Source organism: Vombatus ursinus, unplaced genomic scaffold (assembly GCF_900497805.2).
Source record: "Vombatus ursinus unplaced genomic scaffold, bare-nosed wombat genome assembly UNPS02014841.1, whole genome shotgun sequence".
NCBI classification, from domain to species: Eukaryota; Metazoa; Chordata; class Mammalia; order Diprotodontia; family Vombatidae; genus Vombatus; species Vombatus ursinus.
In genome coordinates, this window is record NW_020954619.1 from 17,636,264 (window position 1) to 17,661,550 (window position 25,287).

General features: G+C 36.0%; 1 protein-coding gene across 2 annotated transcripts in view; it reads right to left on the reverse strand.

Moving 5' to 3' along the window:
* The window catches only part of PLCB1 (phospholipase C beta 1), an 840,557-nt gene that overhangs the window by 139,622 nt on the left and 675,648 nt on the right, over positions 1-25,287 (reverse strand). For both annotated transcript variants that reach the window (XM_027840410.1, XM_027840412.1), the window contains exons 13-18: positions 22,358-22,442; positions 20,781-20,958; positions 14,457-14,527; positions 12,487-12,583; positions 8,503-8,587; positions 1,330-1,454 (exon numbers count right to left, since the gene is read on the reverse strand). In XM_027840410.1, the coding sequence (XP_027696211.1) occupies positions 1,330-1,454; positions 8,503-8,587; positions 12,487-12,583; positions 14,457-14,527; positions 20,781-20,958; positions 22,358-22,442 (641 nt within the window). The remainder of the gene's footprint in view (positions 1-1,329; positions 1,455-8,502; positions 8,588-12,486; positions 12,584-14,456; positions 14,528-20,780; positions 20,959-22,357; positions 22,443-25,287) is intronic.

Consider the following 25,287-nt stretch of genomic DNA (forward strand, 5'->3'; position numbering starts at 1 on the left):
ATCTGCAACTTCTGAAATTTATAGTCTTAAAATTGGTTAGGGATAGTGAGAGATTCTTACTTGCCCAGAGTTACATAGCCAGTTTGGGCTAGAAGAAGATACGAATCCAGATCTTTTAGGTTCCCAAGGCTGAAGCCCAAACACTATTCATTACTTCATCTTCCAGATGAGGAAATTAAGCCTCTTACACCTGAAATGACTTTTGCATAGGTTCACACAGCCAGTAAATGTTAGAGGCAGAGTGTAAATCCAGATTTTCCAGGCTCTCAGTCTTATACACTCCCCAATATGCCACATGGACTCTCAAATAATGAATGTAAAACAGTAACTAATATTGACTGAAGTGTATCTTTGAAGTACTTTATTTCAGAAACCTATAAAAATGTTACCAACTTTATATTTAGGTAATTAAGTGGCACAGTGGATAGAGCTCTGAACCTGAAGTCAGGAAGACATGATCAAATCAAGCCTCATAGACTTACTAGCTATGTGACCCTTTTTACTTAAAAAAAAAAACTTATCTGCCTCAGTTTCTTCAGCTAAAAAATGGGAATAATAATAGTACCTACTTCTCAATGTTGTGAGGATAAAATGAAATATTTGTAAAGCATTTTGCAAACCTTGAAGCACTATACAAATGCTAGCCATTGTTGTTATGATGATTATCAATATTTAAAGAAAACTATGAATGTCACATATTCAGGCTAATGATGTATAAACTACTTAAATACTTAAAGTTGCTTTTAAAAAAAGAATAATTAGAAGAGGTACTTGTTCTACCAATGAAAATTGCAACTTCTCAAAATCTTTGTAAATGTTCTTCATGGGTTACTATGACCCCAGAATTCATCACTCAGGCTGCTGACTTGGTGATTAACTTTTATGAATTTACCTAGGCTATTCAATAGCCATATAGTCAATCACTTGTTCCCTATTATACATCCATTATAAGTAAATATTGCCTACAAAAATGAAAATTCATCTTAGTTACTGACTCTCCCTCATAAAATAGATATATTTGCTATGCAAAAAAAGTGTTCATTTGAAAAAGTTTGATTGAATTGACAAATTTTCACCAATTTTGAATTACTACACTACAGCTATTTTCCATTAACATGGGGATTGCAAGGAGTTACCAATTTATAGATCCATGTATTTCAAACATTTGTTTGCAAGTTGGTTAATGATTTATATTCCCACAGGAACAAAGTTATCCTTGCTGATTGGGTTCCCAAGCCAATCCACAAAAGATTATTTAACCTATAAAGTAGTTTATTTTAAAACTAACCTTTTTTCTGACTTAAGAGTAAAGGAAAGAGTTCTACTTACCTACTGTTTGGAAGTTAAGAGCCACCATTTGACATCCAGCATTCCAGAAGACTTGGGGCATGTAATTTGAGGAATCCACACGCGTTCCCTTTGGATAAATCCTACTAAGCTGCATTTTGTTATATCTAGGTAAGGATAGTTAAGTAGGATCATAGTTTCAAGAGTGAAAATATCATTTAGTCTAATTCCATCATTTTACAAATCAAGGCCAAGAGGGGTTAAATGACTTGCCCAAAGATAGCCCAGATAGCAAACAGCAAGGCCATCATTTGAAACTATTTCCCTTGTCTCCAAATCCAGTGGTCCTTTCATTACATTTGCTACAAAATTAATTAATGATACTGACTGTACATTCTGTAATTCTGTGAGAAGTTCAAAAGGAAAAAGAGATCTAAGATACAGCTGGGGAAATGCCTCAAGTACACATAAAACCACATAAGAGCATAGGAAACAGATATAATTTGAGCATTTAACTAGTAAGCAGCTTTATATAAGTCATGCATATGTGTTGATGGAACAGCTGGAGTAGCCAGAAACATGTGGGATTCACTGGAGAAGTTTTCTGGGAAGAGATGGATTTGGGACATAGTTTCGAAGGAAGAAAAAAACAAACCATGATTTCATGGATTGTACAAACAATGGTATTCCTATAGGGCAATGACAAATGGAAAGAACCGTAGTCTTTGAAAACAGACAAATCATATGCAGGGATTCACAGAATCAGTTAGATGGGACATCAGAGGCCATTTTGTTCAATATACTGTTGAATAAAAATTGTGTTATAATATGCCTAACAAATGGGTCACTTAGCTTTCGCTTAAAGACCTTCAGTGAGAGGCAACCTCCAAAGCCAACGAATTTCACTTCATGAAAGTTAACACTGTTAGGAAGTTTTTCCTTATATCAAACCTAAATTTTCCTATTACAACTCCACTTACTTCACAGTAACATCTGTTTAGAGGGAGCCGCTCATATGCTTCCACATAGTGACTCTCTGTTTTCTATTTTGTCTTATATTTTTCTATCAGTGCTGTTTCTACTTGTGAACACGATGGCACATTTTAGGATGCCTAACATAAGAAAGTTAACAAATAGAAGTTACTCTTGTTTCATATTTTGATTTTTATTATAATTAATTATATATCTAGAACTCTATATTGTCTTACCTATCTGGAAAATAAGTTAATCAGCATCATGGCATCATCCTCTAAAAGGCATTTTTTAGTTTCTTTTTAAAATTTTTTATTAATTTATTTTTAGTTTTTAACATTCATTTCCACAAGATTTTGAGTTCCAAATCTTCTTCCCATCTCGTCCCTCCCCCCACCCCAAGATGGCATGCATTCTGAATACCCCTTCCTCTAATCTGAATACCCCTCCCTTCTATCTCTGCCCCGCCCCTTCTCTTATCCCCTTCCCCTTCAATTTTTCTATAGGGCAGGATAAATTTCTATACCCCATTGCTTGTATATCTTATTTCCCAGTTGCATGTGAAAACAATTTTTTAACATCTGTTTTTAAAACTTTAAGGTTCCAAATTTTCTTCCTTCCTCCCTCCCCACCTACCCTCATTGAGAAAGCAAGTAACTTCATATAGGTTATACATGTGTAGCCCTGCAAAACATTTCCATAGTAATCATGTTGTGAAAAAACTAAGTATATTTCCCTTAATCCTATCTCGTCTCCCATTTATTCTATTCTCTCTTTTGACCCTGTCCCTCCCTAGAAGTGTTTGCTTCTGATTACCTTCTCCCCCAATTTGTCCTCTATCATCCCCCTGATCTCTTATCCCCTTCCCCCCTATTTTCCTGTAGGGTAAGACAGATTTCCACACCCAAATGAGTGTGTATGTTATTCCCTCCTTAAGCCAAATCCTATGAGAATAAGATTCACTCATTCCCTCTCACCTTCCCCTGTTTCCCTTCTCCTGTAAAAGCCTAAAAGGAATTTTTTTTTCATTTTTAGGCAGTTGGAGTTAAGTAACTTGCCCAGGGTCAAACAGCTAGTAAGTGTCAAGTGTTTGGTCTGAGGCCAGATTTGAGCTCAGGTCCTCCAGACTTCAGGGCCAGGGCTCTATCCCTTGTGCCACCTAGCTGCCCCCCAAAAGACATTTCTTAAAGCAGTTCAAGATAAGGGACGCTATATTGTAGGATAGTGAAGCAGTGAACCAATTGACTTCCTGAATTAGTTAGGAGTTCACATATTTGATTAGTGTAGTGAATGTTTGTTGAAATGTTAAACTAGAAGGTTAGTCTTGAAAAACTCATTTTGCTTAAAATATCATAGCATAATATATAGTATAATATAAAGTATAACAAAGCCACTCACTTTCTAATAAATACATTGACATTACTTAAAATCACAGAATTTCAGGATGGGAAGGGACTTCAGGGTCATCTCGTCCAATCCATACCTGAAGAGGAATCTCATCTACAAAATACTTGGCCTAGTGGTAATCGAACATTTGCTGAAAATCTTGCAGTATTTGGGACCTCCTTGTATCCTGATGTTGCACATTCTAGTTTTGGATACCTCTAATTGTTAGGAATTTATCATTATCCCATTATTCTATCACTATTGACAAATAGAATGGTATGGGCAGCTTCATTTTCCTAATTTGTGCTATTTCGGACAGTTTCCTTGAATTATGCAGGCACTTTTGGTAACCTAAATTCCTTTTCCAATTTTCTTTACTGCAAGTAATAATTATGACCTCAGATATCCATATATTAATGCCTATGGCATGTAAATTATAAACCAAGTGAAATGTCTACAATTATCTGTGATCTTACAGGTATTGCAGACATTTGATAAGTTAAGATTTATAACTAGAATGGGATAAAGAAATGTTATACCTAGTTCTAAGAAATATTATTGATAGAAATAGCAATGGGATAGCACTATATATGAGTAAGATATACATGTGTGGAGATCTACAAATCTGAACAAAGAAGAGCAATGTAGAAGGTATTTGGGTAACAAAGGATTAATTTTTACGTGGCAGCCTTTTGATGAATCTAATTCATTTTTTGGGACAGATGCCCATACTTCAATACTTTGAAAGTTCAGGGTTCTCATCAATGTGAGTACCTTTACACTATCAGATTTATAGCCCATCTCTAACCTAGTAAACAGTCATAATGGATTAACAGATTAACAAGTACTCTATTGGCTTAGATTCTTAAAATCTAGCCACTGCTCAGATTCTTAGAATCTAGCCAATAGTTAACTAATCTTCAGACTCCTTAAGAGTCTGCCCAATATGACTGATGTTCTAATAAACCTTGTCTTTGGCTGAAAAAAAAATAATTAGTACTCTGTTGCTAAAGTCTTTCAGAACTCAGGATCATATGCACCCCCCCACAGGAAGGCATTAGAGAAAGACTTTTGTGGAAATTGATGGCCGCAGGTATTGCTTAAGGAGATAGCTCTCCCAGGGTTATTAACATTTTCTGGGTAATTAATAATCAATTTATTAATTAGGCTATTCAATAACCAATAAATTAATGGTCAGAGATTTCTCTCAGTAACTAGAGACACCTAATGGGACACTAAATGCCTTAAATGTTTTTTTGAAGGGGAATTCACAACACTATTTGTGTGCCCTTGCACTATTGATTCCCCTGATGCTTGGATTGCAGTTCCTCTTCAGATTTCCTTCCTTCCTTTCTCTCTTCAGCTCTAGCATCACCTTCACTAAGAGGTCTTTTTTATCCCTCCCCACAAGTTGTTAGTGTTCTCATTCTTAAACTACCTTGTATTTAACTACTTTATTAATGAGATAATGTGTCTAAAGCATTTTGGAAATCTTAAAGCACTATATAATGCTAGCAATTAAGAGCAATTACTTTGATATTATATTGACAACCAATGTTTAAATTGGAATTAAGCTTTTATTTCCTTTATTTCCTCATTAAGGGACCAGCCCCTGTGGGTTATTAACATTTAAAAAAAATACTTGTTAGAACAAGAGTCAGGAATCCCAGAATTAGATGGGCCATTATAGGCTATCTAGTCCAACTTGTACCTGTAGAGAAATCCCCTCTACAATGCAAAAAGTCATCCAACCTTTGCTTGAAGATCTACAGTTGGAGGTAGGGGCATTCACTTGCCTCTTCAGGGAGAACACTACACTTCTGAATAGTTTCTAGTCATTCGAATTTTTTCCTTATATTAATTCTAAATTTTCATCTCAACTCCCACCCATTATTTCTAACTCTACCCTTAAGGGTCAAGTATAACAAGTTGAATCCTTCGTCTATACAGAAATTCTTCAGATATTTGAAGAAAGATATTATATGTTCCTGTTAAGTCTGCTCTTGTACAGTGAAACAACATCAGTTCCTTTATCTAAACCGCCTAATTTATCAAAATGTAAAGCAACACAAAGTCAAGGAGAGACACCTGAGGAACTCAACTAGTGACCTCTCTAGAGGATGTTAGTGAGCTGTTAACAAGTATTCTCTGGTTTTGTTCACTCAACCAATTAGGAATCCACCTAACTGGATAGAGAAGACCTTAGCTCAAATCCTGGAATGGATATTTTACTACTTGTGTGACCTTGGTGTATTATTTAACCCGTCTCGGCCTCAGTTTCCTCATCTGTAAAATGACCTGAGGTTGCCTCTAACTCTAAGTCTATGAATATAAAATACTATGAATTAGAGATGTTTTCCTGGTAGAAGAATAAACTGGGTGTAAAAGAAGAAGGGATAGGAAGGCTTCCTTAAAATATCTGAATAGCTGCCACCAGAAAGATATATTAGATTTATTTTACTTACTTATAAAGTATAGCATGATGATGACCAGGTAGACATCAGAAGGAAGGAGATTATAGCTCAATATAAGAAATAACTTTCTAACAATTACAACTGTCTAAAAATGAAATGAGTTACTTCTAAGAGAGTAAGTTCTCTATCACTAGAAGTATTCATGCAGAAGATGAATATCACAGCTGTTTTATAAATAACAACAATGATAATAATATTAACTACCATTTATAAGACGCTTCTAAGAATAACAAAGTGCTTTCCTGAATTGGGTAGGAATCTCTAAATGACCTTTGATGTCACTTCAACCCTGGAATTATATGATCTTACATGTTAAGTACATACTTTTAACAGTAAAACTCATTGAGTCAGTCACACAATAATTATTGCTTAGATTCAGTGGCTGTCAATCACACTATGAAAAATTATTTAGGTAGAAAAAATAATAACAAAATTCATTTGGAAGAACAAAATGTGAAGGATATTAAGGGAATCAATGAAAAAATGAGAAGGAAGTTATCTAGACATACTGATTCTCAAATTGTACTATAAAGCAGTAACTATCAAAACAATCTAGTACTGGATAAGAAATAGAGCAGTGGATCAGGGGAATAGATTAGGTACACAAGACACAGTAGTAAATGACCATAGTAACATAGTGTTTGATAAACCCAAAACCCCAGCCTCTGAGATAAGAAATCACTATCTGACAAAAAACTGCTGGGAAAACTGAGATACAATATGACACAAACTAGGCATAGACCAACATCTTACACCATATACCAAGATAAGGTCAAAATGGATACATGATCTAGATGTAAAGGGTGATACCACAAGCAAATTAGAAGAGCAAGGAATAGTCTGCTGTTCAGATCTATAAAGAAGGAAAGAACTTATAACCAAATGAGATAGAAAGCATTATGAAATGTCAAATAGATAATTTTGATTATATTAAATTAAAAAGTTATTGCAAAACAAAACCAATGCAACTAAGATTAGAAGGAAAGCAGAAAGCTGGGAAACAATCTTTACAGCAAGAATCTCTGACAAAGTCTTCATTTCTCAAATATATAGAGAACTGAGTCAAATTTATAAAAATACAAGTCATTCCCCAATTGACAAATGATCAAAGGATATAAACAGTCAGATTTCAGGTAAATAAATGAAAGGTATCTATAGTCATACGAAAAAATGTTCTATTCACTCTTGATTAGAGAAATTAGAAAAATTAGAGAAATTAGAAAACCTCACATCTATCAGATTGACTAATATGACAAAAAAAGGAAAATGATAAATGTTAGAGGGGCTGTGGGGAAACTGGGACACTAATGCACTGATGGTGGAATTGTGAACTGATCTAAACATTCTGAAGAGCAATTTGGAAATATGCCCAAAGGGCTAAAAAACTGTGTATATCCTTTGATCCAGCAATACCACTGCTAGGTTTATATCCCAGAGACATAAGAAAGGGAAAAGCACCAATTTGTACAAAAATATTTAGAGCAGCTTTTTTTTGGTGGTGTCTAAGAATTGGAAATATGGGGATGTCCATCATTTGGGGAGTGGCTAAACAAGCTGGGGTATGATTGTGATGGAAAATTATTGTGCTATAAGAAATGACAAGCAGGATGATTTCAGAAAAACCTGGGAAGACTTACACGACCTGATGCAAAATGAAGTGAGCAGACCAGGAAAACACTGTACACAATAGTGGCAACACCACAATGAAGAATTGTGAATGACTTAGATATTCTCAGCAATACAATAATGATCCAAGACAATCCCAAAAGACTAATGATGAAGCAAGCTATCTGCCTCCAAAGGAAGAACTGATATTGTCTGAATACAGACTGAAGCATGCTATTTTTCTCTTTCTCTTACTTTCTTTCTCTCTTTCTTTCTTTCTTTCTCTCTCTCCCTCCCTCTCTCTCCTTCTCTTTCTTTCTTTCCCTCTCTCTCTCTCTCTAAGTCTTCTTATACAAAATGACTAATAGGGAAATGTTTTACATGATTGCTCATGTATAAACTATATTAGATTGCTTATCATCTCAGGAAGGGTGGAAGAAAGGAACGGAAGGAGAGATAGAATTTGGAACTCAAAACTTTAAAAATAGTTTAAAAAGATTCAGTTGTTATTTTAAATAAACAAAATTTTACCAGTTAATGATAATAAAAGAGTGCTTTTAAACTCTTTTGAAAGTATAAGACTTTTGTTGTCAGTAATAACCTCAATGCTATTCCTAAATATATGGAGATTTTTATAGGTCAGGCAACCTAAATATAAGAATCATAGATCTAGAAGATAATTTTTTTCTATCATCCTCCCCCTCATTGATAAATAAATTTCAAATGAAAAACAGTTAACCTCTGTGGCATCAAGTCAAAGACTTTGGGTAAAGGATACTCTACAAATTCTACTGGAGACTTTGTCAGTTGCTCAAGTCCTTTGGTTTCCACAAAAGAAGACATTTCAAAACTTTTGTTTCTTTCTGAATTGAGGGAAAAAAGGAAAGAAAAATTATCAGTGAACATAAGTCAAAGGTATAATTTAAATTTCCTGCATAAATAAAACTCATAGGAAACATTATGTAACTCTAAGAGAAATTACTCCCCAGTATAATTTTATACTTATTTGTGTTTTTTAATGAACTATTCATTCATAACTAAAGATATTATCTGCTATAATATCCTTTTCAATAATATTTTGGTCATAGGCCTTTGAGATATCTAATAATATTAAGGAAGTAAAATGGATTTTAATACTTAAAGACGGTGAAGTGCTAATCAAAGGATATATGAATGTGGGGTAGGGGGATTGCTCTGATATAACTTTGAGGTTAGTGGTCTTTATATCACAATATGCTCTATAAATAGTTGTTGATTTGATCACAATGGCTCATCTGGGACTATTAGGCTAATTTAAGGTCCAATTTAAATACAAATTGTTAGAATCAATTTCTCTCTAATGATTGTTTATAAGGAATTCTACTTAAAAAAATGCCCTCCTTTCTTATACACAGGTAAAATTATTTGCAAACAGATTCTCCATCTAACCAATTCAAGTCTTTGAGAAAAAAGGAAACAGGAATAAACATCCAGACATCCCAACCTGCTTCTCCTTCCTTCCCCCTCAAAAAGAATTTCCTTTGACAGACAAATTTAATAAGTTATATGTAATTCTCAAACAGATGGCTGTGCTCTGCCTTTGCTTCTCCAGAATCTCAACACTGAACTAATCTTCCCCTCCTTTCTCTTCTTGGACACCCTCGTCCAGTCTGTCAGCTCCAGTTGTTTCTTATTTTGTTATCTCTTTTTCAGATCAATTTCTCTCTTTCCTCTCTATCTTAATGGAGAAAAATCAGCTTCGAACTACCCCCTCAAACAAGAGTTGATTGAGCCAACCTACCACTTTCTCTCCAATTTACCCTCGTTTTCCCTCTTCTTCCATTCTATTTCCTATACTTACTTTCTCTTTGTTTTGATCCCATAGCTCCTTTTTACAAATATTCCTAATTCTGCCTTGAATCAAATGAAAATTAAACATTTTTCTTTCAGATGCTGGCAAGATTAAATGTAGCTTGATTAAAATGACCAGATTCCTCATTAGCTCACGTGGGGCAGGAGTCATGAAGAGCTGGACAAGACTGAATCAAATGAACAACAGCAAATGTAGGGTAGATTTTTATTCCATTTCCTCTCTCTCGTCCACAGTCCCTTTACAAGTCACTTTCCCTGCTTTCCCCACTTCACCTCCATACACATATCAGCTTCTAGGCATTATCTTAGTTCTAATTTGTCTATAAATGTTACTTTTTCTTGAAATAACTCCATGCTGTAGAAAAAGGTGTTTCCAGGCACAACATTTTAAGAGATATATTAAGTATCATGATTCAGCTCATGAAGCCATATGTGTTATTTAGTCATTCAGTTGTGTCCAACTCTTCACAACTTCATGGGCCACACTATCCAGAGGAGTTTTCTTGGCAAAGATGCTGTAGTGGTTTGCCATCTCCTTCTCCGCTGGATTAAGACAAATAGAAGTTAAGTGACTTATGTGACCCAGGGTCACATAGCTAATGACTGTCTGAGAATAGACTTGAACTCAGGTCTTCCTAACTCCAGGCTCAGCATTCTATCCACTGAGCCACCTAGCTTCCTCCTGAAGCCCTATGTGCATCGATTTAATTTTAAAATGGGAAATCATAAAGTAAAACACATTTTACAGTCTGTCCATATGGGAGACACAAAGACCTTTCCTCTCTAATATATTTCCCAGGGCTACTGTCTATTTAGTACACTTTGTTAAATAAAAACACAATCTGGGCCCATCCACGACATTTGGTTGCCTGATGATATTTGTATGAGATGTCAGGCTTTGACAAGTTAGAAAAATCGCTTGAATTTATTCACACTTTTAACCTTTGTTTCTCTTCTGGGCTTCCAAATATTTACTTCCAAACTCTATTGGGTTACCAAAGATAATATTGGAAAGGAGAAGAACTGGTATGACTAATAAGAGCAAGAGATATACCTCATGTCATGGCCAATGGAAATAACATAATAGTTTGATAGTCACAAATCAACCTATTAGTAATGGAATATCAAAGCATTTAATTAGCTTTACTACCTTTGTATGAGCCAGAATAACTTTTCTTTGCATCTGCCCCAATATAATGCAGGCTCCAAGATTAATTATCTGAAGAATGGCTTTTAATTAAACATCTAGCATTCTGGAGTGCATTGTTCTTTTCAAAGCGACAAATCAATAAAAAAAAAAAACCACAAGAAGAGCTATATTCATAGACATTTGGCAACTGTCACCTACATTTGTTTCCAGGCTCCGACAGAACTAAAAGCATGTTTAACTTCCTTTTGAAGAGCTTTCAATTGATGAATGAGCTTATCTCCTATAAATGCTAATACATACAAGCACCCAAAGTAACTCCTCTAGGAGTTTTCATATTGAATATAAAATGCTTGTATTAAGATCCATTTCTGAATTATTCAAAATATTAAAAAAAAACCTTTACTAATGTACTGATTTGGAAATTATTTTATTTAGTGTAGAGATACAGAAAGTGAGCCATTAGACTAATATAATTTTAGCAAGATGGTACCAATACAACTGAGGTAGCAACTTACAGTGTAGCTTTTGACACACTAGCAGTTTTTTGTTAATGTCAGCACATCAAAAAAGATAGGGTAATGGAGCTGTGGGGAGTAAGGTAGTATTTCCATCAATAAATAACCTTGCGGAGTGCACCGCCCCTGTCCCATCTTTGGACTGTCTTTAGTCATCAAATAAAAGTCAAGTTGAGCAAAGTTTGCCTGGCAAGTGTCAGAGACTAATTGTCATATTGTTTGTACAAAGACATATAGTGTTAGAGGAAGGAGCACAAAGGGAGGTAGGACTTTATCACAGGAATACAGTACAACTTTCAGCTTTAAATGCTCTTGTGTGTCTCCTTATGTATCTGTTTTCCTGCTGGGGAATTTGAGGCATTTCTGTACCAAGGCCTAGCACATAAAGTGTGAGGCACAGAGAAAATTAGTGGGCTGTACGGGTGATAAATTTCTTCCATATGAGTTTTTAGTGTTTTAGTTAGTAATTTTAGTTGAGTTTTTAGGAATCCTAGAGGATTCCCTCTCTACTGATGGAATAACTATTAGGGCCAGAGGACCCTGAAAGTCAGAGAAAGCCTGGGGAGAAAAAAAAACACATTTTGGTACTGATTTTTATCTTACATTTTGACCAAATGAAAAAGAGAACCTGACAAAAATGGCTTTTCCATTTCTGAAAGGAAAAATGGTATTTTTACATTCACAAAAGGTATTGGAAAGTTAATCCTAGGACTAGTAAATGTACTTGTTTTTTTTTTTTCCAGAACACAACAAGATATGAAGATTGATGGCATAGTCTCTTAAATGTGCAGAAGTTGGCATGACCAAATGAGAGCTTGGTAAATTACAAATTGCACTATGGCTATAGATATGGAAGGTGAACAAATCACCTTTCAGGGTCTATGTTAGCAACTTTCTGCACAGTGTATTGAATCGCTCATACATTGACTCCCTCTAAGTTGTTGGGGCAAGAGAAGACACCAAATTAATCAAATGTTTTTCAGCTGTGTAGACATAGCTGATAAGTGTTCTTGCTGAATAGCACTGGCTGTATGTATTGCTAACGGCATCTCTATTCCTTGGATTTTATTCAGGACTAACCAGATTCTCATCCACTATACCTCTAAACAAGAGTACCACCAGAATCAGGCAGTGTTGTTGAGTATAACGTGTGTTGGTCCAAAAACCCAGTGCTTCAAGCATAAACATTATAGGCCACTGTTGGGGATTTTCTCTGGAAGGATAAATAATCAATCAAAAAACTTACTTTTTGATGTCTCAAATGACTCAAATTTCACTGGTTGTATATAGTTTACCAGGTTAGACATTTCTTCTGTGGCCATGGCTTCACTACCAGCAGTGCCCTGGAGCAAGGAATAAAATAATGGTTCAAGTTTAGGAGTTTTATATGCAAGAGAACAATTTTTCCAAATGTGGGCACTATTTACTTCTGCTAACTAAACATCGTGCCTCTTTTGCTACATGAGTATTAATCCTCACTCAGAAATATCCTGAAGAAGCAAGAAACAGAAAGATCTCATCTTTAAAGTAAGATTAGAAATTCAATAGTATGTCCTAGATTGGCAGATCTCACTAGACACACTTGATCCTATCCTCTAATTTGGGGTAAAGAACAGGAAAAAAATACTTCCTTTTAAAGAATCCAGTTCACATTCTCCAGCTTAAAAGATAACTGGGTAATATCCTTACACAAATATTGCTTCCCATACAGGGATTCTGGAGTGTGTGTGTATGTGTGTGTGCATGTGCACATGCGCACACGCGCATGGAAATGTGTGATACTGCCCTGCGCAGCCTATGAATTCCTCAGCATTTCATTTTTAGATACATAAAATGCATAGTATTATGAGGAAAACCAATTATATTGAAATATAACTAGGTACCCTGGTTCTAATTGTTAAAGCATATTCTATGTTACTGAAACCTTTGGCCACCTATCACTACTTGTTGCTGATAAATGAGAAGTTTGTATCATTTTACCTGACACTATCCCCTTTTTTTCCTTTTCTGTTTTCCATCAAAATACAAAGATACAAATTAGTTGAGGCACGTTAAAGATCAAAAGGGTAGGATAACCTGAAGAATTAGTTGCTAGAGGACATTGAGTCTAATGAAAGAACACTGCACAGATGGTCTGGCCTTTTTTTTCTCTCCCACAAAAGAACAAAACAGAGATTGTAGGAATTTGGAGCATTTAAAAAGTAATCTCTGAGCTATTTCCTTTCCAAAACTCTTATAGTGTTCCAAATTCTAAGTTTTATTTCCCAACCAGTTTTTTATTAATTTATTAGTTTTTACTGAAATAAACCTTAAACCTGAGTTATTATTAACATTAGATTCTGGGTCTTGGTGAAATGATCCACGTTCTGTAGTCCTTTTGAATAATGGCCCCTTCTACGTGTCTCTCTATTAAATCTGCACTTAAATAATACAACTGATGCTCAAACTTCTTTTAAAAAATAACCCTGCTATTTTTACTCTGGGGCCTTGTATCCTAGTTGGCTTTTCATGCCTTGTGTTTTCCCAGATTCTTCATGATTTTAGAGAATCCTAGAGATGGACGGCACCTTAGAGGCCATCCATTCTATGTCCCTCGCAAATGAATGTAGCCTCTGTGCAATGCTGATACCGTAGTACATTGTCTCAAATTCGTTAACATCTGATTTCTTTGGGCAACCTTAAGTTTATATAGGATGAAGTTGGATTTGACAACTGGTAGCCATTGTTTTCTAATCTGCTTTCCAAGGAACAATATGGGATGATTTTACTAGTTATTGTGAGGCAGTTATAGACCTCAAAATCACCATTTGCTTGAGTTATAGGTTCTTAGATTTAGAACTAGGAAGGATCATAGAGGTCATTTAGTCTAATGCTCTCATTTTATTTATGAGAACTTCGGGTTTTGAGAGATTAAGTGAATTGATCAGTGTCACACAGCTAATAAGTGTCAGAGGAGGAATTTGAACCCAGTTCTTTCTGACTCCAAGGATAGCGCTCAATTCATTCGACCACACAGCCTTTTTACGATATCCACGTATTACTTTTTAACATCGATTTAAAAAAAAAAAACTAGTGATTTTCAAAAAAAAGATTATATCATTTCTTACCACTAGATGGCGGAAGATGACTTAGGAATGAAGACATGGGTAATGACCTAACATCATCTCCAGTTACACTATAACATGCTCACCTCGGGTCCAAACTAGATCTGCTTACCTCATCCATTGAAGATTTTTTACAGTCATCATCATCATCATCATCATCATCACTCTCCATATCTGCTTCTCCTGTAATATATTAATTACAGAACAACAAATTACACCTTAAAAAATGAAAATTCAAGATTGCATGTACTCAAATAGGATTTACTTTGGTTCCCATATGTTGCTTTAATTTATTACAGAGCTACAAGGATGTATCTCTGACTAAAGACACCCTTTCAAAAAGGCTTAGTTATGGACAACATTGTCATCCATTGGCAATACGTGACTTTTCTAAATGTTAGAATGAATTTTGTGAACTTTAAAAGCTAATTATAATTATTTTCTATTTTACTAGCAAGACCAGTTATCAGCAGATGAATATTAAGAATATAGATGGCATGGTCCTACAAAAATAGTGTAAGGAATCCTAAAGCTGAGGCTCACAAGGGAAGCTAAGGAAAATAAGGATTAGTTTCTTTTTTAAAAGCGATATTGGGTGGAAGGGAGGGGAAGTATCAAAGAAGGGATAAGACGCTTATTGGTCCTAAATGACAATAGTGAGAAGGCACAGCTGCTCAATCCTTATTTTGTTTTTATTTTCTCTGCAAAACAGACCAACCTTTGCCCTGGAAATGACAGAATAAAAATTATTTATGAAGGGTTGAAATCCAAGATAAGTAGGAGATAGTAAGAGAACCCTAAGTGCCATGGTATTCCATGGAGAAGGCAGGGATAGACAACAATTGTTCAGAAAAGTATCTGGGGGTTTTAGTGGGCTGCAAGATCAATATGATCTGGCAGTGTGATGTGGGAGTCAAAATAGCTGATGTAATCTTGGGCTGCATTAGAAGGCATAGAGTCTACCAATAGGGAAGTAATGGTCCTGCTATTTTCTGCTCTCATCAGATCTCATCTGCAGTATTTTGTTCAGTTGTGGGTACCACTGCTTAAGAATGACACTGATAAGCGGGAGAGTGTCCACTAGAGGTTAACCAGGATAGTGAAAGGCCAAGGGTTTATGACATAAGAAGACCAGTTGAAGGAATTGAATACATTTAGCCTGGTCTCAGAGGGGAAAAGACTCAGCAGGGCTGTCATGTGGAGACGTGATTTGATTTGTTAAAGGACAGAACCAGGAACGATGGGAAGAAAGTACAGAGGCAAATTGAGGTTTGATATTTGAAAATCTTCCTGATAATTGGAGTTGTCCAAAATAGAATAAGTTGCCTCAAGAGGTAATGGATACTTGCTTGTCGGAGGACTTCAGACATAGGCTGCACCACTTTTGTCAGGTGTTACAATGAGGATTCCTTTCATGTTTGGGTTTGGCTAGTTTGCCTTTGAGGTCTATTCTAACTCTCCAATTTTGTGATTCTTGGATTCATTTTGGCATCTGGGGCAAGCTTAATTGAAATGCAACACAAATAACATTTTAAGACAAATTCATTTGGGAGACATGAGACAGAAACCCTAGGACACTATCCTGCTGGTTGTCAGTAGAGCAGAACTTTGAAGGAACTCATCTGGTATGGGGAAGACTGAGATGATGGAAGAGTTTTGGGAGAAAAGCTACAACTGTTTTAATTAATTTTTGATAAATAAGTGCCAGGCTCAATTGCTGCTAAAAGCGAGTGCCGGAAGTCCCCTTTAATTTTGGTGCTTGGGGGCAAAGATCCAGTGGCCCCATCTTAGTTAAAACTATGATAGGTAGAGTGCTTCATCCTGTGTACTTAAATATATACTATGTGGATTTAGGGGAGACTAAAGACATATTTTTTATCTTGATTTCCTACCTGAACACGGAAGCAGACAAAGTGTTATTAGAACTTAAGTAAAGTTATGCAAGCTCCTTGTGGACACAAACTACTTTTGATTTTGTCTTTGTATACCCATCACCTAGTACACAGCCTTAGATACAGCAGGTGTTCAATAACTACTTGCTGATTTGGATTAGAAACTCTTAAGGCGGGAAGAGTCAAGCTAATTTCCTATCTTTTTCTATTTTCTTTCTCCTCTCCTTGAAGGGGGCCTCAGAAGTCATTTGTTTCAACCTCTTCATTTTATCAGTCGAGAAAATGAGACATTAGTTGTCTAATATGACTAGAACTGGGACATGTGGAATGCTACAGTTCAGTCATCTTTATAAAAGTGCAAACTTAATTCTATCATGACATAGTAAGATTCAGCCTGTTCATTTGGATGGGGCAACTTGTCTTTTAAATATCTAAAACAAATCAGTAATTAAAAACATAATTGATGCAAGAATATTTGGAAATTCTGAGTACAGTTAGAAAGATAAAAAGGCAGGGCACTGTAAGTTAGCCAGACTCAATTTTTTAAAATATTCAGTTAATGTATGGTAATTCAAATGTCCCGTTTTCTTCCAGGGAATTTTCAGTTGTACTGAAATAGTGATGACAAGATGATTCTTTAAGAGTTTTTATGGCCCTGGCTCTAGCTTTTAAAGAGTACTGTTGGTCAGGAAATCAGATGTTAGAACAAAAGCAGGGAGAATCTAACCCTGCACATATTATTTAATTGTATTACTGCTACCTTTCTGACAGTTCACTCCATGCTATTGCATAAAATGCCCAATAGATGGAAGCAGAAACCAAATGATGGGAAGGCACACATTGTTACTCTTCTGATTTTCCCCGAATCTATACTGAATTGGCTCTTGCATAAAAACAAACGGTGTCGCTGTCTCCTTTAAGTTTGTAGTTATTCCTTTTCACCGAATAAATAATTACCAAATGGTGAGGCAGCATGTTATAACGGATAGAGGTCTGGTCTCAAAGACAGGATGATTTGTGTTCAAATCCTGACTAAGACATGTGTACAAGTCACTAATCTCTGCCCCAGACCGCTCTCTAAATTACCGACTGACTGCCACTCTGCATGACTGGAGGGGGTTTCCACTAGATTGCTCCATATGGGTAAAATCATAGTTGTTATCATATACAGATCTGCACTGGGCATATACAAACACATGTACATGCATGATTAGTATCTGTATATAACATATGTGCATATGATGCATACACTGATACATATACACACTGTGCATGTCTGTATATCTCACAGATGCACACATATCTGTATATACCACATGCATATAGGTATATAATGTGTATATGCACACATGTCTATATGTCATAGGAATGTATATAATGCATAAATACAGCAGTATATGTTATATGCACATATCATATAGTGCAACACACATATTATGTACACATGCATACACCTACCCGTATATCTATATATCATGTATGTGCATACATGTATCTGTAATACAATGCATGCATATGATATAGCTATATATATCATATATATCTCAAAGTATATTGTATAGAATGGAAAAGATTTCTATAATTAATCAGGCTACATAGCATATACCCCAGTAGTGATAATGGTCACATACTTGTTTTCCAAATGAAAGTATTATACCTAGGAACAAATGTTCATCTCCCATAAACTCCACAGAGGCAAGGACTGTGACTTATCTAAATTCTGTATCTCTACCCACTTCGACTGTACCTCCACCCCTTTTGCCAACAGTCAGCTCTGTGGTTGGTGCCGTGTTAATGTCTGTTGAATTGTGGAATTTTAAACATTTAACATTTAAAATTAGTTTAAATCAAGTAGGCATTTAAAATTCTTTTGGAACCCCCAAATTCCCACCCAATTTTTAATATTAACTGATGTGATTAAGTTTTAATTAAATTATTAAAATTATTAAGAAAAGCCTGTAGAAGGGCTTTATGAAAAGATGATTATTCACACATAATAACCAACAATAATCTTGGGTTCATGTGGTGGAGGGAGAATTTGCTCATTCCATAGGAGCAATAGATGTGAAATAGGAATCATTGTTTTCCCTGTTGAAGCTCTGGAAGAAGGCTAAAAAGGAGTCCAAGATTAAAATGAGGGCCACAAGGGAGACTGTATCTTGTAGTGGAAAACCACAGAATTTGGAATCTGAGGATTCAGATATCATGTCCGTGACCTACTATACATGTGCCTGTAATTCCAGCAAGTCACCTTCACCTCTCTTGTACTTAGTTTCTCTAATTATAAAATGAAAGGTTTATACTGGATGCTCTCTAAAGTCTGTCCCTGTAGACCTCTAAATCTTTTGATCTCAATTATTTAAGAACCCCTTAACACTGACCCATATACTCCCACTCCTCCATTTCCCTTCCCACTCATGCCAAAAGTCCTAAAGGTGAGACAAAGATGCCCTGGGTTGTGGAAGGGTAAGGCATTAGAGTCAAAACTTACAGGACCTGCCAAGCTGGAAAGTACAAATCTAGCCATGGATTGTCAGTCAGTTGTTGTGAAGCTAGCCTACCTAATGCTTCATCCATAGCTGATCTTTTTTTTTTTTTTAACATAGAAACTCTCAAAGAATGACTCTCTCAAATCATAGGGTACTTACAATCTTCTTTGACGGAATGATTACCTTATACAAGGCAATCACAGAGCTTTGAAATGCTGGAGTAAATAAAACTGGCTGATGTCTCCCAAAGATAATCAGCTGTCACTGGGAATAAGGTCTGTAGTAAAACCATGGAATCAACCCTATTTCAGGCTTTACAAATTATGTGTGCTTCTAGTTAAGATAAAATCCACCATCTAAATGGCAAATTAGTAAGCACTGTTCTTGTTTTATGGGCCTACCTCCATATTCAAAAGTCCAAAAATTTCCATGGAGTATGGGGGGGACTGTTACACAACCAGCTATGGGCTGATTTACGAAATCTACCGAATTACTAACAGATTGCTGCTCTTTCTCTGGATTAAGCAATAATGTTCACTGCCTGTGAAATTCATTATTTATGTTATGCATTCAGTTATTAAGACCAAGTAAACCTAGTTAATGGTGGGAGAGGCAGATGGCAAAAAATGTTCACCCACGTAAACATGAAGCACTGGTTGTTTTAGCTGTTATCTTTCACAGAGTAAGGTTTTCCTAGGAGGAAATCTGCAGCCTGTAAAAACCATTCACTTCCAAATGCTTAAAGAGAGGCCTCACTGAGAACAAACAACATTCCCCCCCCCCCGCAAAAAAAACCCATATTTGAAAATCTTTGGTGAGAGAGGAGGAAATATATAATAAAAGTGTTAAAGGAAAGTTGACAACAAATATTCTAACATTTGGTGACAAGCATTTTATTAATAAGAAAGCATAATAGAAACCAAAATGGCCAAATGGGACCTAAAACAGAAAAACTGAAGGAGTGAATGGACATTTAAAATAAACATCATTTAAATAAATCTCTAGAGTAAGTATCCTAGACACCCGTTAAGCCTAACAAAATATTCCTTTTCAGATGGCTACTAATTTTACTTTGATAGCAAAAGCTCATGGACTGCCAATCAGTTTAGTTGATACATAGCCCAAAGGAACTGGGTCACCATTTTCTCTTCTTTCCCTTTCAGCCAACAAAATTTACTACAAGAGCCAGTGGTTTGGCATAGGGCTCTAAGTTTAAAAATGAATGTTGTAAATCATGGCCTAATAGCCTTGGTAGATAATTCATTTAGCTTCTCTACTTTTTCACTTTGGAAAAACTGTAAAATGCAAATAAGATTCAAGTCACCTTCCAGAGTTAATGATCATATTTTGGGTCCGACATTCTAATCACTACTTAGATAATTGCTGCTCTAAAGGAGCCTGAAATTCAGCAATTAAACATCAATTGCTTTTTTTTTTTGAAATGTCTGAAAGTGAGTATTAACGTTCATCCTATGCCCAAGTTAAAGGAGTGTGTGGAAGGTGCAGGGATCTTCATGTATGTTTATGTATCCACACCTATGTAAGGGGTAGCAATTCCTTGTCCCTTACACAGGGGCAGGCATTGTTCCCCACCAATGAGTAGAGTCCCACATGTACAAACACATGCAAACATGTGTATGCAGGCATGAACAGGAATTATTGCTAATGATTTGAAATTAGAAAACTATTTTTGACATGTGTGTGATTGTAAGTATCAAATATTTGGTTTCCCTTTATTAGGTAATATCATGAATAAGAACACTTGGCTGGCAGTCCTTGTTGGTGTTAGTCTTTGTTCTGCAACTAAATGGGTGCATGGCCTTATGCAAGGAGATAGAATTTAAGCTTCCTTAGCACAAGGACTTTTTAATTTTTGTATTTTTTTTCCTTAGTGCCTGGCACATAATAGGCACTGAATCAATAAATATTGATTGACAGATGAAGTTACTTAAACTCCCTGGGTCTCTGTTTGTTCACCTACAAAAAATGAGTTCTATACCACATGATTCCCTTAAGTGCCTTCTAGCTGTAATATTCTATGACTCAGTGATTTACCTGCTCCAGGAGATGATGGTTCAAACACACTGGATGAGTCACTATAAGTATTGGATGCCTGCTCTGATAGCTTCTTTTTGGCACTTCCTTCTGAAGACTTGTGTGATTTCTTCTTGTTTTTTACCAAAATTTTATACATTAAGTCCATAGGGCTTGGAAGAGGAACTCCAGATTCAAGCTAATATTAAAAAAAAAAAAAGAAGAGAGCACATTAATACACTCACACATACACACAATAACCTTAGAATGCCTCACTCCACCAAACTGCCAAGCAACATCTCAGGATTTAATAGTAGTAAGTATGATACTGTAAAAAAGATGAAAAAAAAAATGGACGGCTCTGTGCATCCCCAAAGTACTGCCAATTGCCAGTTGTCATCTTCATATGAAAGGAAGCCTACTTTTGTTGTTGTCTTACCATTACTTTATCAAATTTGGTGAAGGAAGCCAGAGCAAACTTGAATGGATGATCAATCATTAGAATGAAACTGTTATCATTGAGAACCCACCAGGAAAGCAAGGATGTTATCTCATTTTGAAAGTTAACATCTCACATACTTAGCATAGTTCCTGACACACTGTAAGGCTAAGATATAAAAAAAAGGGACTAGACCAATGATGTCACTATTATAAGGAACTCACAGGTAAAGAAACTACTAGAATAGGTAGGCACCTTTGCAACTTATTTTGCAGAGTTACCTGAAACACCAAGAGGTGAAGACTTGTGAAGTCACAGAAACCAGAAAGTTTCAGAGATAGGACTTGAAAGCAGGCTTTGAGGCTAGCTCCCCAGTCATTATGACATGCTGCCTCTTATATAGTAAATAACTGACAAATTTTCATTCATTCATTCATTCATTCATTCATTCATTCTTCCTAAAGGGAAAACTAGTTTAGATTTGGAATGAGCTATTAGCCACCAGTGGCAAGAATCATCTGTGTAAGTTTTTCAGAAGATAACGCTATTTAGACAAATGTAATTCCTTCATATTCCATTGCTAGGGGACAGTGGGCTGATATAAAGCCTTTCGTAAGATGGTCATATACTAGGAGAAGAAGATATGGGGTAATGAAACTTAGGACATCTTTCAGCAGCTTTGCTTCTTTCTATGGTTGGAGGGGGGGTAATTTTTACTCTTCCTCTTAAAAATTCGCTGATGCTACTATAGTATTGTGCAACTCAGCACATTGCCATTGTAAGTAAGGGTATGATGATGATGGAGAAGTGAGGAGGAGACAACACATGGATAGGGACTCTACTATCTGCACCCTTTGGCGCAAGTAGATACTTCTCAAGAGGATCTGGTTATTTTCATTTGAAGTGAGTCTTCTTTTAGCTGTTATGTTGGCTGCTTCTGTGTGTTAAGCAATTCTTTAGTCCAGCCAAAAAGAAGTCTAGCTGTAAAGGAGAACATGGGGGAATAGAAAAGGAAAACTCTTTTTTCCTATCCTCCCAGGAGGGTTACAGAAGGAAGAATCAAAATAACAAAACACATTTCTCAGGTCCCCTTCTTCCCTCTCTCAAGCAAAAATAGGAAGTTTCTATATTTCAAAGGAGAAATATCAAAATGACTTACTGGGTATTTTTCTAATGGCTCCATAAGCAGTGCATCTCCAAATATTAGTCTGCAATATTCTGCCATCTTGGCTTGCTGTTTAGGACTAAAAAAAGAGAGAGAAAAACAAACCATGATGTTTATTTTAGTTGCTGTCTGGATATGAAGAAATCTCATATCTTTTACCATATGAAGAAGACATTTCCTCATCTCATTCTTGGTCATTTTATTCATCTAAATTTGTTTTGCTATTATTATATTGATTTGCTGATGTCTCACAGAACGCAAATGATACATAAAGGTATAAATGGTCCCTTGATACCACCAGAGGACTGTACTTACACAGTAATGGAATAGACAGTTACTTCTGTGGAGAGATTTAAAGGCTAAGGGAAAGATTCTCTTTCCTCAAACAAATCTTTATCCAGTAAAATACAAACTCCTTGAGGGCAGAAAGTAGATTTCCATTTTGCCTTTGTTTCCCAAACACTTCGAACAGTGCCTTGTCTAGCAGGCAATTAATACATATTTACTAGATTGGATTTGATTGGATTTGTCTGCTAGGCCTGCCTCACTTTCCAACTACAGTGATGGCATTTTTTTTTTCTCTCACATGGTAGTATTTTATATTTTCCCCCAATTACATGCAAAGATAGTATTCTACATTCCTTTTTATAAGATTTTGAGTTGCAAATTTTTCTCCCTCCTTCCTTCCGCAAGACAGCAACCAATCTGATACAGGTTATACATGTACAATCACATTAAACATATTTCCACATTAGTCATGTTGTAAAAGAAGAATCAGAACAAAAGGGGAAAAACATGAGAAAGAAAAAACAAAAAACAAGTGAAAACAGTATGCTTCAATCTGCATTCAGACCCCATAGTTCTTTCTCTGGATGTAGTTAGCATTTTCCATCACTAGTCTTTTGGAATTGTCTTAGATCATTGTATTGCTGAGAAGAGCTAAGTCAGTCACAGTTGATCATCATACAATTCGGCTGTTACTGTGTACAATGTTCTCCTTGTTCTGCTCACTTCAGTCAGCATCACTTCATGTTAAGTCTTTCCAGGTTTTTCTGAAATCTGCCTGCTCATCACTTCTTATAGCACAATAGTATTGCATTACATTCTACCACAACTTGTTCAGCCATTCCCCAATTGATGGGCATCCCCTCAATTTCCAATTCTTTGCCACCACAAAAAGAGCTGCTTTGTACATGTGGGTCCTTTTCCCTTTTTTTAATGATCTCTTTGGTATACAGACCTAATAGTGGTATTGCTGGATCAAAGGGTATACACATGTTTATAGCCCTTTGGGCATGGTTCCAAATTGCTCTTCAGAATGATGGGATCAGTTTACAACTCCACCAACAATGCATTAGTGTTCCAATTTTCCCATATCTTCTCCAAAATTTATCATTTTCCTTTTCTTTCATCTTAGCCAATCTGATAGTTGTGAGGTGGTAACTCAGAGTTGTTTTAATTTGCGTTTCTCCTATCAATAATGATTTAGAGCATTTTTTGCATATGACTATAGATAGCTTTAATTTCCTCATCTGAAAACTTGTCTGTTCATATCTTTTGACCATTTATCCATTGGGGAATGACTTGCATTCTTGTAAATTTGACTCAGTTCTCTACATATTTGAGAAATGAGGCCTTTATCAGAAACATTTGCTGTAAAAATTGTTTCCCATCTTTCTGCTTTCCTTCTAGTCTTGGTGGCACTGGTTTTGTTTGTGCAAAAACTTTTTAATTTAATTTAATCAAAAGTATTCATTTTGCATTTCATAATGTTCTGTATCTCATCTGGTCATAAATTCTTTCCTTCTCCATAGATCTGACAGGTAAGTGATGGCATTCTTTAATGCACTGGTCATGAGTGGCTAGTACATTAAGTTATTAGTAGTCTCTACCTTCTTGGTATGTCTTAGTTGTCAGATACATTTAAACCTGAAAGTTACAGAAAAACAAGTATAGGATTATAGGATCATAAGATTTAGAGCCTGAAGGAACTTTAGAGGCCATCTGGTCTAATCCCTTCGTATGACAGATGAGGGAACTGATGCAGATAGAGATTAAGTAACTTGTCCAGGGTTCCATAGTGTCATGCAGAAATTAAACCTAGGCCCTCCTGACCCTAAGTTCAGCCCTAGCCATTATGCCATGCAAGGTGGTACAGCAGATAGAGTACTAGACCTAGAGTCAGGAAGATCTGAGTTCAAATCCAGACATATATTGGCTGTGTGACCCTGGGCATGTCACGTAGCCTGACTGCCTTAGTTTCTTCAACTCTAAAATGGGGATAATAATAGCACCTACTTTGCAGGGTTGTTTTGAAGATCAAACGAAACAGTATTTGTAAAGTGTAGGTGCTTAATAAATACTAGTTCCTTTCCCTTCCCTCCCCCCATGCTGCTTCAGAGTAGGCACATTTTAATATGAAGAAATGATCAACAGCTAGGTCAAGAGCAGATAAACATGAAAGTAGAAGGGGATGGTTAGGTATAAGATTTGGGCAAAGTATGAGGGTACTGGGTACTTTGGGGTACTAGAGAGAAGGACACTCAAAGTTGAGTTAGAAGGTCACTAAAGATAAAATTTACCTATTTATAAAATCAAGCCAAGGACTGACTAAGGTGACCAATGGTAATACAGTCCGGTAGAATGCGCCGCTGTGCAGGTGAATCCTAGTTCTAGTTATACCTTGACCTCACTGTCCTGCCTTGGGCAAACTTTTGAACCTCTCTGTGTGTCTACAGTAAAGAGGAGCAACAAAACTGGCATATCACCTAACAAAAGTACTATAACGATCAACTAAGATACTAGATATGACAACATTTGGAAAAATTAAAAGAGCTAAACAAATGTAAGAGAATAATTATTTTTATAAATGTATTTAATAGATCATATAGGAGAGGATTCTAAGAAGACGGTGGAGTAGGGCA